Source organism: Andrographis paniculata, unplaced genomic scaffold (genome assembly GCF_009805555.1).
Source record: "Andrographis paniculata isolate CXL003 unplaced genomic scaffold, ASM980555v1 Contig74END, whole genome shotgun sequence".
Classification (NCBI taxonomy): Eukaryota; Viridiplantae; Streptophyta; class Magnoliopsida; order Lamiales; family Acanthaceae; genus Andrographis; species Andrographis paniculata.
Genome location: NW_026137611.1, coordinates 2,336,526 through 2,350,502, shown reverse-complemented (window position 1 = coordinate 2,350,502; position 13,977 = coordinate 2,336,526). Strand labels below are relative to the sequence as shown.

The window sequence follows — 13,977 nt, the reverse complement described above, 5'->3', positions numbered from 1 at the left end:
CTCCTTTTCCACCCGACTTCGTGTCTAACTTCCTTCAATATCCTACTATCCTTATTTTTATTATTATTATTATTATTTTTGTACGTAACAATAGTCAAAATCAATAGAAGATACGGATATTCAATAGTATGTTACGAAGTTTTAATTCAACATTATTTATCAAATTCAATAGTTATGAGCATAATTTGTGGAAAGAAAACCAAAAAAAAAAAATCAAAATTATTTTATTGGTCAATTTTAGATTTTATTGTGTATGAAAATAAATATTACATATATAATGTCTTAAAAATAAATGTCATATTTAAAAAAACGGTGTGATTAATAATTTTCAAAATAATTTTATTAATTGATTTAGATTTGATGCATGAATGTATATTGTGAAGCAAAAAATCAACTTACTCAAAACAGTAAATATTTCATTTCATATGTAGAGAATACTGCATCATATTCTCATTTATTGAACAACACCGAAAAAAATATATTCTGAGTTTAGTTTATTATAAAACATCACATTAGTACTATGATGATATCAAACTTGACAATACTATATATCATTACGTTTTTTTATCGGTAAACTATTACTTAGAAACTTAAAATCACGATTATCGGTGGTTTTAGAAATCTAAATCTAAATCGATTTTATTATATTAGGTAACAGACACCACATCATATCAAAATTTATAAGTATTGATTTATTGAAAAAATTCAATTTTATTTCCCTTATATTAGAGATAATATCCAAAAAAGAATTGGAGAGTTGCTACGGCCTTTAAATCAAACCAAATCCAACTATTTCATCCATTATTTTAACATTAGATAATCGTATATAATAAATATCCCTTTATACGTTGGGTAAAAGAACATTTAGTATTTACCTATACAATGTTTACGTTTAATTGACATCATAACTTTGTAGTACATATCAATTCATGATTATGTGTATCATAATTTATAACGTTGTGTATCATTTGCTTCTCCATGCAATGATTACGCACATAGTCGGGGATTTTCTGAGTGAAAAAAAATGCAAAAAGAAATTCAAAAACGGATCCCCAACAAGTGCAATACATCCACTTTTTTTGCAATAAAGAGGGGTATAAAAAAGGAAGTACGATTGATCCACTAATAAACATCACTGTTTAGAGGATATTTAAGCTTCATTTATACATCCGTGTTGAGGAGATACGAGATGCATATTGGATGTAGCAAGAGTAATATATTATGTTTATATACATCTTAAATATTTGTAATATACATTATGCACAAAGTAATACAAAAAAATTATTTGTTAACATACCATTCATATAGCATACATGTATATGTTCGCTATCATCTAGCATATTTTAATACATTATATTAGTATAAGCAAAAAATTATCAAGTATATCAATATAAATTCAAATTGCACATGAAAATGATATCTTAATCATATGATTCTAAGAGATCCACCATATCTATTTAAGATATTCATCATACATAGAAACATTTCTTGGAAAACAACCATTGTCACATCTAACATTCATGTAGCATACGCATGTGCGATCGACATTATCTAGCATAATTTGATACATCATATTAATATAAGAAAAAATCATCAAGTATACGAATAAAAATTTAAGTTGTACATGAGAATGATATCTCCATCATATAATTTTAAAGCATCCATCATATTTATTTGATATATGCATCATATATAGGGACATTTGCAAAAAAAATAACAATTGTCTCATCTAACATAGCCCATCATTTAGCCCTGATGAGTATAACAAGTATACATAATGCAAAAATGAACACGACAAGTTTAATCATTAATATACTATTCACATAGCATACATATTTTTGATAGACACCATCTACACTATTTCTACACACCATAATCATATAAGATAAGAATCAAACAACAATATTGATATAAATTCAAGTTATGCATAAAAATGGTAATTCCATCTATCAAAAACCAACGCAGACAGTTTTTCATCAAGCATCTAAACACAAAACACCTACGGTCGACATCCCAATAACATATTAACTTTAAAATTGAATATACACACATAGGCATCGGATTATAAAAAAAAAAAAAAAAAAAAAAAAAAAAAAAAAACCCTAAAGCATATTCTTTTAATGAAATCCTTAGGGAGTCGCCGCTAGGCTGAAATAGCTTGTCGTTATTGAAATCGGCAACCTTCCTTGGGACTTGTATGTACATAGTTTTATTTGGCTTGGGCTTCACCGAGAGCTCTGGAAATAAATTCTTTATCTTGTCCATTGACGGCGGCGGTGGCTGTGTGGTCGAGGAGGAGATTGGAACGACTGCGGAGGGATGGTTGGGAATCGCAAAGGACGGTTTCAGTCCGATGGAATTAGGGCTCGGGTTATTTTGGTGGACGATGGGAGGCAAACGACGGCGGTGGTATGTGGGTGATTGCGGGAGGGGACGACGACGGCGGCGTGGCTAGGAGATTCGCAACGGGGGTGATTTCGCACGGGGGGTACACGTAGGGCTGGGTGAATTTTTGGGGAATGGAGGTTATTTCATCTAGTAAATAGTTGTATATTATTAGTTATGGAAAAGAAATTATTTAAGGAATATTCTAAAATTAATACATAATAAAAAAAAGAAATCAGTGTGAGATTATGATGTTAATTTTCAAAAATAATTTCGTTAAATTAGGTTAAATTTGATTTGTGATTAGGTTTGAAATTTTTAAAAATATAGAAGTCAAACTTACTCAATATAGTGAATATTTCACTTGTTGAAAATATTACATTATATTACAAATTTGTGAGCATCAAAATAATATAGTACATATTACCTCTATTTTACATGATGTCTATTTTACATTAAACATCATGCTAGCGATATTATGACATCATGTGTGAAATGTATGTACATAATTACTTTTTCAAATGTTTTATATTTGGAAAGAACGTAATTGCATATGCTTCTAATTTATGTAGGTAAATATTTTCAATTATAACGCAACTAATTAACATATTTAACTATTTCTTAATTAATTGACATTTAATTAGTTTCTTCCAATATTTCTAAAGTAGCCTCAATGAATAACATCATAGAAATTTTGATCGGACAACTGAAACAGGTTCAGGATGGTCCTGGATCTTATATAGGGTCAGGAGTATAATAGCAACCCAAACTATAATAACATATAATAAACAGTAATTAGGTTGTATAAAATAATATTATTCACTACAATTAGGGAGCATAACTGCGGTAAGTTGGATAGAAATGGGGGGTTGGGGCTCCAATCCAATCCCAAATTCCCCTTTATTTTTGCAGTTTGGTACAGTGGTATTTTGTGTATTTTTGTCATTTTGGAGTGTATTGTGTGAATTTATTTTTTTAAAAAATGATATATAATTTAATATTTTAAAAGTTTATATGTAATTTTATTTTTAAAAAAAGTGATATATGATTTTATCTTTTAAAATTTTATATGTAATTTTATTTTTCAAAAAAGTGATATATAATTTTATGTTTTAGAAAGTAATATGTAATTTTATTTTTAAAATAATGTGTAATTTTATTCTTTTAAAAAATGTAAGTTTGTTCTTTTTTATTTTTTCTCCCACACATTTTTTTCAAAAATATTAATATATTACACACATTTATTATTTTTGTATTTTCTATCCAATTTCTTATACTCACATAAAAAATACCCCTTTAAACTATTTTCACAAAACAAACACACCCACTACTATAATTTTAGTTTTTGGAAAGTGATATAATTTTATTTTTTTAAAACTAATATGTAATTGTATTTTGTAAAAAGTGATGTGTAATTTTTTTTTATTTTGAAAATAATTACTTTATAAATTATAAAATATACTTCATCCGTTCAAAAACTAATGTATGTAAATTTACTCTTTTTTTTATTGCCCCCTTTCTTTCTTTTTTTTTTTTATACACAAAATTTACTCTTTTACTCTTTATTTATTTACTCTTTCATTTTTTATAGACAAGATAAAGAGCAAATTTGTAAATCATAACAAAAAACTAGTTGCCTAAAATGTATGTAAATTATCAATTAGGACAATAAAAAATGGTAGAAAATGGACTGGGAGAGTATATTTTTAGATGATAATATAAAAATAAATTAAATTTGTGGTGTAATTTATAAATATGGAAAGTTATATAAAATAGGAATATATAGAAAATATATTTTTTAGAGTAAAAATTGAAGTTTATATTTGAAATAAAAATTACTGTAATCAATAACATTTTTACTGTAACCGCGTTGTTATTTTCATTCCCGCATTTTATTTTCATTCCTTTGGTTTCAATGATTATTAGATTCAACACACTATTGAATACATCCCAAGCCAATTGGATTCTAAAGTAGGCCAAGAATCTAAATTAATTTAGTAGATAAAATTGTCAATTTGTCACTAATATTAATAATTATGACATTAATTTTATCATTAATTAACTTAAATTAAGCAATACAAATATTAAAGATATATAAGTATACAAATTATTTCTCATTCGGTATGAGAATCATTTCACACAAATAAAATTAGTTTTTCTCTCGAAATCACTCAATCAAGTATAATAACGTTCAAAAATTGAAATTGTGCAACGCTATAAATCGACTTGAAGAAAAACCAACATAGTTCAAAATGTGGAGAATAAGAATTACATTCAGAAAACTTTGAATCCTGTAAGTTTTTGTTTCCAATATAAATATTTTGGCATTTTTCTACCGCATCATATATTTATTCAATAAACAACATTTTACTAAGCATAACAAAGCATTTCCATAATAGATGTTGAGTATATCATTACTTGTATTTTTTGAGAACAAAGATATTGTTTTTCAATCATGACTATCTTTAAAATACATAATACATTGCAAGATTTCATTCTTATATTTGTTTCTCATCCTTAAATACTTCTTAATTGTCAGGTTTAAAACATAAAAAATTGGATGGACATCATTTTTAGAAAGCTTTTATATATTTTTTAAATTTTAATAAAATTTGCCTACTAAATTAAATTTACAAAAATCATAAAATTCTATTTTGATATTTTAAGAAAATTATAATTTAGTAATAAGCTATATTGTGTAACAAACCGTGTAATTTACTCGTGTAGATTATTATGACTGGGCGACTGCAAATTTTTCAAAATCCTAATGATATATACAAATCTTATTGTCAATATGCTCATATGCTATGGTTGCTGTTCGGATTCAAATACAAAAAAGGTTAAAAATGGATATTGTAACATATTCATATGTTTTCGAATATAATGATATACATTATGTTTTCGAATAGAGACAACATTTCATTAAATATGTATAAATGTTGAACATATTTTTTATACTCATAGGACAGTTCGTAAACCCTTACTAAACCATTATAAAAAAATAAAATAATCACGATTTACATCTTAATAACTCAATTGTCTAAGAATGGTATCAAGACTCATAGTTATTGGGTTAAAAAAACAATAAACCCTTAAAACAAGTGTCCCTAATAAAATACTTTTAAGAATTCCCACTTGACATGAAAAGGTTTTGGTTGGTCAAGTCGACCACCTTCTTGAGCACATGGGAAAATTGTATGAAATTGGTTCTCTTGCCCTTGTGCTTCATCGATGTCTTGGGGTCTTTCTTGATTTTAGTCATTTCTATCTTGAACGATGCAATGCCAAAAGATGTCAAGATTGGACGGGGTAACAAGCACGAAACATCATGGAAAGGAATAAGGTGAATGTCAACTTCACGGGGGGTGTGAGACTGAAATGAACTATGGCATGGGTGGCTCGGAGGCACGGGGTCAAAGATGAAAATCACGGTAGGTTGCATGGGATTGATTTAGGTGGATGTAGGTTAATTTAATTTTATTGAGGGTGTATTTAGGAAGGGCTTTTCATATAAACTATGCATATAATTTAATTTTATATTAATTATTAAAAATATAATTAAAAAATTTATATATAAAAAAAGCCATAATCTTTAAGACACTAAATTAAAATTAAAAATGAAAAAATCTAAGTTGATTCCTCTATAAAGCAAAAATTGGAAGATGGATGGGCTTGCATGCACTTGCTTGGAAAATTTGAAAAAATAAATTATTATACTTTAAATTTAATTTAATAAAAAAATAAAAATTGCAAAACTCGGGTACAAACTTGAAAGAAAGAAAAAAGTAGAAAGTGAAACAAAAATTAGAAGAAAATACAAAAAACAAATTACAAGTAGAAACCGTAGAAGAAATGGAGAAGATTAAACATATATTAGGATGAATGAAACTTGGAAGAAAAATCAAATCAAATTTTTTTTTAAATGAAATTGAGACTTGACACAAATAAATTAAAGAAAAATTTCCCATTATGCAAGAAAGAAAAAGATTCAAAATTTAGAAGAGATTGAGAAGTTAAAGTACGGTAGTGAAAGAATAAAAGAAAATTAAATAATATAAAAATCATTCCAGATTTTGTATTGTAAAATAGGCTATTTTTATTTTTTTAAAATGAATCCTTAAAAGTAAAAGCAAACAGTTACATACATATATATATATATATTATACATTAAACTTAAAAAATAGGCCATTTTAATTTTGGGCCTTGGACAAGAGCCTTTTCGCTCTAGTCCAGGGCGGCCCTAAGCATTACTCAATAAGGCATTGCCATCAAGTAAATTTACAATAATTAAAATACCTCGAGATAATTTTACTTACCTTATATAACTCTTTGACCTAGATTCTATTGAAAATGTACATTGTTCCTATATAATGACCACCGTATCATATATTTTTTGTCATTTTCATCTTCGTCTTCGTCTTTGTCGTCAGTTTCTTCTTAAGAAAAGGAAAATAGAAAACCCTAACTTTCCGCCCATCAATGGATTCTCAAATTAATAAACCAATTCCTTCGGACACAATATCAAACACTAATTCCATCAATCCCTTCAATCAAATACCCATTGAAACAATCATCGAAATCCTCTCTAGACTCCCCATCAAATCCCTAATCCAGTTTACCTTCACCTGCAAAACCTTGAATCCTCTTTCCACCGATCCTCACCTTATTACTCTCCACCTCTCTCGATCCGATGAATCATATATCATAATTCATTCCAATCGCCCCTTCAAAAACCAACTCTATTTCCTCAATTTTTCTGACCAAAAAGTTTGCAAATTTGAAATCCCCTTTGCTCTTTTCAATTCGGATTTCAACATCATAGCTTCAAGCAATGGTTTACTTTGTCTCATCGATCCATTTTTTCCTACGCATGTTTCTCTATACAATCCCTTCACAGGGGGATACGCTGAGCTCCCACCTAAGATCGATTTCCATGAAACAATTATTATCCATGGATATGGGTTCGATCCTATTTCCCATGATTATAAAGTCGTCCAAATCGTGTACGATAAAGATCTTTATTCTCCTTATGCTATCAGGGAAAATCAAGGATCAATTGAGTCATTTTCATCCAATGTTGATGTGTATAGTCTACGTAGCAATGTGTGGATGAATAAAGGGGTTGCTCCCTATTTATTAGAGAAATGGTCATCTCCCGGAGTTTTAGTGAACCACAAGCTCCATTGGGTAAGTATATGGGGAAGGAATCCCACTGGTCGTGTGATTGTTTCATACAACTTGGTTGATGATACATTCACTGAGATTGCCTTCCCAAGCTTTGAATCTTTCAGTAGAAGGATTAAGAGTCAACTCTTGGCATTAAATGGATGTCTTTGTGCTTCTATGCCCCGCTCTTCAGGGTGTTGGACATTTGACATATGGGTTATGAGAGAGTATGGGGTGAATGAATCGTGGGTAAAAGAGTATTCAATAGGCATATACTACCCAAATTTGACGATTAGCAACAATTCAGAGCGATTGCCAAACATGTCGGCGAAGAAAATAGTGAAGGTGTTGTGTGCCTTGAAGAGTGGAGAATTAGTTATGCAATATAGAAGAGATGGTTTGGTTTTGTATGATCCTCGTAGCAAAAGATTTAAGGAATTGGAGTACAAGGGAATGCCAAAAATTAATCAAGCAATCGTTCATGTCGGAAGTCTGGTGTCTCCACATTTGGTATACTCTATGCTCGATACTATTATTTTAAAATGGGATAGTATGATAACTTGTGAAAATCAAAGACTTAATACAAATTTTGTGATAAATATTAGTCTTCTTAGATACACACCATCATCTTAATCTATAAAATAGCATGCTCAATGTGTGATTGTCACTACCACTTTCCCTTTGTTATGGTTTACATCATTGAGAATTATTTGTTATGGTTTACATCATTGAGAAATATAGGAATCTTATATTGCTTTGAAATTGATAGATGAAATGTAACAATATATCATGTGTGCTATTTGTGTAGGGTTGAATCAAGTTCAAGCAACAATGACCAAAGTATGAGATACTTAGCCTCATTAAAGTGGATTAAAGGTGTTATGGAATTGTAGACAAACTCTACAAAGCGATATGGGTATCATTTTTAAAATTACTACATACTAAATATGCTAAATCTTATATTATTATTAGTGGATTCTTGATAACAATGCCTACCTTGTTTACATAAATAATTTTATGAATCGTTTTATTATTTATGTTTTCTATTATTACATTGTAGTTGTCTATTGTATAGCTTCGCTCTTTTCAATGTTGCATAGATGTATAATATTGTGTTGGTGAAGTTATTCACATCCTATAAAAGTAAATTATATAACAGATCATTTTTTGAAAGACACTTGTTTGTAGTTTCATTCTTTTGAAGGTACAAATTGTTGAGAATTTATGAAACTGATTAATCGATGAGTGAAAATATGATAGGTCGTTGAACCAAATTAATTAGATTAAATTGGATTAACTATGTATTTTATAAATATATATATTTAGATATGGTGCTTGTTTAATATTTGGCTATTTTTGTCTATTTCAAGACAAACCAAATTGTGAAGCCCAAAATTAAACCCGGACATTTGGCCCAAGTTGTAGACTATCTGGTGGATAGATATATTATAACCTCAATTGGAAGTTTGGAATTAGCATAAAGTATGATCATCTTAAATCGAAAATTTGATATTATCATAAATTACGATCATTCCAAATGAAAGATTTGAAATTAGCGTAAATTACGACCATCTCAAACAGAAAATTTGAAACTAATGTATTATGAATCAATTACATTAGTAATGCCATTTTAATTTTAGTGGAGACACTTATATAAATGGTCTTCCCTTTTATTCTCAAAATACACCAACGACTTGAGCTCTCTCCTTTCCTCATCTCCTCTACTCCTCTCTTAGAATTTTCGGCAAATTTTACGGCCATATTCCGAAAAGTCATCCTAAGCTTTCGGAAAAGCTTAGTTATTTCCTCGTTCTTGTTCGCCAGAGCTCTGACTTATTGAGGTGTTACCTAAGCCGGAGACGAAAGTCGTTTTACCTTTTAAGACAAATCGTCATCTTCAGAGGCACTACCGGGATGTAATTTTCCTTGCGAGCAGAGGGTCTCCTCGATTCGGATTCATTTCCAATCAACATCACTCTACCCGGATGTATTGTATTATTTATTATTATTTAATTTATTATCTTGCATAACAATAGTAATATTATTTTCTAACAATCGCAAGACAAATTATTTTATCTTTGTCTAATATTGTATTGAGAGATAGCGCATGATCAAATTATCAACATTGTTGATACTCTCTAAAAATCTCACTATTGTCTCCATTGATGCCAATGGAGTGACCAGAACTCATGCTCTCCTGATGATGCGTTAATTTTGGTAATAATCTTATTATATCGTATAATGTGTATTATTAAATTAAAGGACTAGGTTGTGCCTTTAAAAGTTAAATTGAAGTCCGAGTATGTCGGGTTTAAAAAAAAAATTGACCCTCTTGTAGACAATGGTGTGATAGAGGGTGGTTCGTTCATTGAACATATGGAAGAATTTCATCATTTTGTCCACTATGTCTTCGATGAATACAATGCTACCGGAATCATCATCCCTTATATGATGATCGATAAGTTGCCCCAAAAGTGGAGCAAGTTCAAGCCTAGGCTGAAGCATGAGCGGAAGCAGATAGGGCTCTATGATCTATTTGTTCGAATCTCTGTCAATTAGAATAACATAAAAGAAAACAAGGTCAAAGGCAGAAAAATTTTCAAAGCTAATTTGGTTAGAGAGCCTTCCAAGAAGTGTCCTTGACATACCAAATTATGGAAAACTATTTTCACTATGAAAAAATAGGACACTTGGGGAAGTACTGTTGTCGTATAAGAAGAAGAAAAATTAAAGTTCCCACTTTGTCGAGATATACCATAAAAAGTGATTGTGACCTCGGAAATTGTGATCTGGTCATCATAAAATATGAGACTAATCATATTGAAAGTCTAAATACACAGTTCATTGATATTGGAGCCATATGTCATGTCTATTTCAATAAGACAAATTTTTCAACACAAAGTAAGATCGAAGGAAGAAAGTTATACATGGAAAATCACGTGACTTCCGAGGTCAAGGTGCAGGGAATTTAGTGCTAAAGATGACCTTCAGCAAAGATCTGACATTAAATTATGTTTTGCATGTATTTGACATCTAGAAAAATCCCTTACCTGGTTTGCTAGTTGTAAAGCATGGCTTTAAACTAGTCTTTATAATTGATATATTTATTTTATCAAAAAATGAGATTTTATTAGCTAGAGGTTATCTTAATAATGGCTTATTAAAGCTAGATGTAACGTTTGGGTGTCAGGCACCTATTGTGAATAATAAAAATTATTCTTCTTCGTATTTAATTTAGTGTTCTAACTTATGGTATTGTATATTGGGTCATGTGAACTTTAATTCTATAAAAATATTAGTAAATATAAATTTCATAAACATCAAATAAGGAACATACAAATAAACGTGACGTTTGAGTGGAGGCTAAAGTGACTAAGTTACCATTATCTTATTTTGAAATGAATACTAAGCAATTTGAATTAATTTACACTAATGTGTGTGACTTCAAATTTGTGCAAACTAGATGTAGGAAGAAATATTATATCACTTTTATTGACAAATGCACAAGATATTGATAGTTTACCTATTAATGGAAAAGAGCGAGCAATTGAAGCCTTCGTAAACTTAAAAATTGAGGCAGAAAATCAACTTGATTGTTTGAAGGGATAGAGATGGAGATTATGTGGCACCATTTGAAGGATTATGTAACTAAAGTGGCATAATTCATGAGTCAATGGCTTCATACTCACCTCAATCAAACAGTGTTGTTGAACACAAAAATTGAATACTTCAAGAAATAATTAATACTTTGTTGATAAGTTCAAGATTACTCTAAAACTTGTGGGGGAGGCAGTATTAACTCTGAATTACATCTTGAACAAAATTTCACTTAAAGATAAGGATGTTACTTCTTACATATAAATATTTGAAAGTGTGTAGTGCTTCAGTTCTATCTTCTAAATAAGTTGCTATCAACCCGAAGACGGTAGATTGCATTTTTATTGGATATGTTCTAAATAGTAGTGCATATCATTTTATAGTTCACAAATAAAACATCCCTAAGATGATGGAAAGAACTACGATAGAATCAAGTAATGCAGTATTCGTTGAGAGCATCTACCTTATAAGAAAAAGATTCAGTTCAGCCGAAAACTCGTTAGTCAAGAACTACATCGTGGAAAAAGGCAAAGGGCTAATAGTTTTGATCGAGAGATTTCAAAACCTAGACATAGAAAATGAACAAGAGTTGAGAAAAAATTTTCTCCGTACGTTGGATAATGATTCAACATCAATCAAGTAAGCGTTGTCGAGTCTTAATGCTCCTTTCTGGAAAAAAAAAAGTAGTAGATAGTGAAATAGAATTAATTGTGCAGAATGACACTTAGGTATTATGTGATCTACTCGAAGGTTGTAAACCTTTGGGATGCAAATATGTCTTGAAAAATGAATTCAAGACTGATAGGTCTATTGATAAATATAAAGTCCGTCTTATAGGGGAAGTCTACAAACAAACCGAAGGATTTGATTTTTTTGACACCCATTCACCAGTGATCAGAATAATATTCATTCGAGTGCTTCTCTCGATTGCATCTTTGAACAATCTTGAGATTCACCAAATGAATGTAAAGACTATATTTTTGAATGGTGAATTAGAAGAAGAAGTGTATATGGAACAACCGAAATAATTTGTTGTTCAAGGCCAAGAAAAAAAGGTGTGTAAACCGAAAAAATCCTTGTACATATTAAAATAAGAACGTTTGCAATGAAATTTGAAATTTGATAATGTTATATTATCAAATAGTTTCAAAATCAATGGCTAGAGATAATAGCTTGATTGATGAGGTCAAGCGCAGTTGGAATTTCAACATGAAAGACATGGGAGTAGCCGTTTTATTCTCAGAATTATAATTTTAAGATGTGACAATAACATTGTTTTAACTTAGTCCCACTACGCATGAAAAGTACTGAGAAAATTTAATGTATCTGATAATACTCCTACAAAAACTCCAATGTACCTCAGTTTGCACTTGAGCAAGAATAAAAAAGACTCTATAGTTCAAGAATAGTATATCAAAATAATTGGAAGTCTGATATACTTAACAAATTTTATAAGGCCTAACCTAGTTTGCTTTATAAACAAGCTAAGTTGATACACTAATAATCCTAATTATGAACGCTAGTGGGAGTTTTGAGTTATTTGAAGTTTAATAATGACTTTGGCATATATTATATGAGATGTCCTCAAGTATTTGAAGATTACTGTGGTGCTAATTGAATATCTCTGATACAAAAGACTCGTTGTCTAGGAGCGGATATGTATTCACTATTAAAGGTGGAATTTTTTGCAGAAATTCACAAAATAGGCATGTATTGCACAATCCACTATAGAATCGAAATTCATCGTTTTGGATAAAATTGGTGAAGAAGCTGAATGGTTTAAGAACTTCTTAGATGACATTCCAAATTGGACCAAACTAGTACCTCCAGTGATAATTCACTATGATAGCCTAAGTTGCGATAGCAAAGGCTAAAAATAAAATTTACAATGGTGAATCCCGATAGACATAACATTGTGAAATATTTGATCACAAGTGGGTTTTGAACGTTGATTATTTGAAGTCAACAGAAAATCTAGCGAATCGGCTAACCAAATGGTTACAAATGGATCAAATATACAGATTGTTAAAGGAGATTAATTGAAATTTACAAGTTAGAGACTATTACAGTGGTACCCAATCAAATCATTTGAAGATATAAGTCTTGTTTCAATGGAAAAACTAAGCTATAAAGGTTTGGCATGAACACTCGATCTCTATTCCATGAAAAGAAACGAATTTTAAGAAGTGCAAAAGCGGTGAGGTTAAGTCAATGACTCTTAATAATCCTAGAAATATTAGTTAGATATTTAAGATATGATTACATATATAACTGTGAAGTGTGGGCCTCTTCAAAAGAAACACTTATGAATTCAAAGACGTGATCCATGGCAGAAAAGAATTACAATTTGATAACAAAATAAAGTTGAAATAGCAACACATCAACATTATCAACTTAATGTATGCTGAGGTTGAACAGTTCAATGCATCATGTCAACTGGACCACCACTGGTACACTCTGTAATGTTGACTATGGAAGATTTAAAGTAACAAACTATATGCCTTGATGTGTTGATATCTCTCTAAAAATGATTTGTGCATTGTCTTTTTTATGGACATTTCTACTCATGTAAGGGATTTTTGGATAATTGGTTATTATTTACCAATTAATCAATGAGTGAACATGTGATAGACCGGTGAACCAAATTAATTCGATTAATTTGAATTAAATATATATTTTGGATATGGAACTTGGGTAATATTTGGCTATTTGTGTTTGTTTCAAGACAAACTGAATTGTGAATTAAATATATATTTTGGATATGGAACTTGGGTAATATTTGGCTATTTGTGTTTGATTCAAGACAAACTGAATTGTGAAGCTAAAAGT

At 29.8% G+C, this 13,977-nt stretch overlaps 1 protein-coding gene across 1 annotated transcript; it reads left to right on the top strand.

The window, feature by feature from the left end:
- The first annotated feature begins 6,820 nt into the window (after positions 1-6,820).
- LOC127266081 (F-box protein At3g07870) lies at positions 6,821-8,542 on the top strand. The gene is made up of 2 exons (XM_051296196.1): positions 6,821-8,061; positions 8,360-8,542. The coding sequence occupies exons 1-2, from the start codon at positions 6,865-6,867 to the stop codon at positions 8,363-8,365; spliced, it is 1,203 nt and encodes a 400-aa protein (XP_051152153.1). The 5' UTR covers positions 6,821-6,864; the 3' UTR covers positions 8,366-8,542.
- Positions 8,543-13,977: the final 5,435 nt, after the last annotated feature.

Bases quoted from the DNA above. Each gene is read 5' to 3' on its own strand.
- LOC127266081 (XM_051296196.1), top strand. From the start codon at position 6,865: ATGGATTCTCAAATTAATAAACCAATTCCTTCGGACACAATATCAAAC.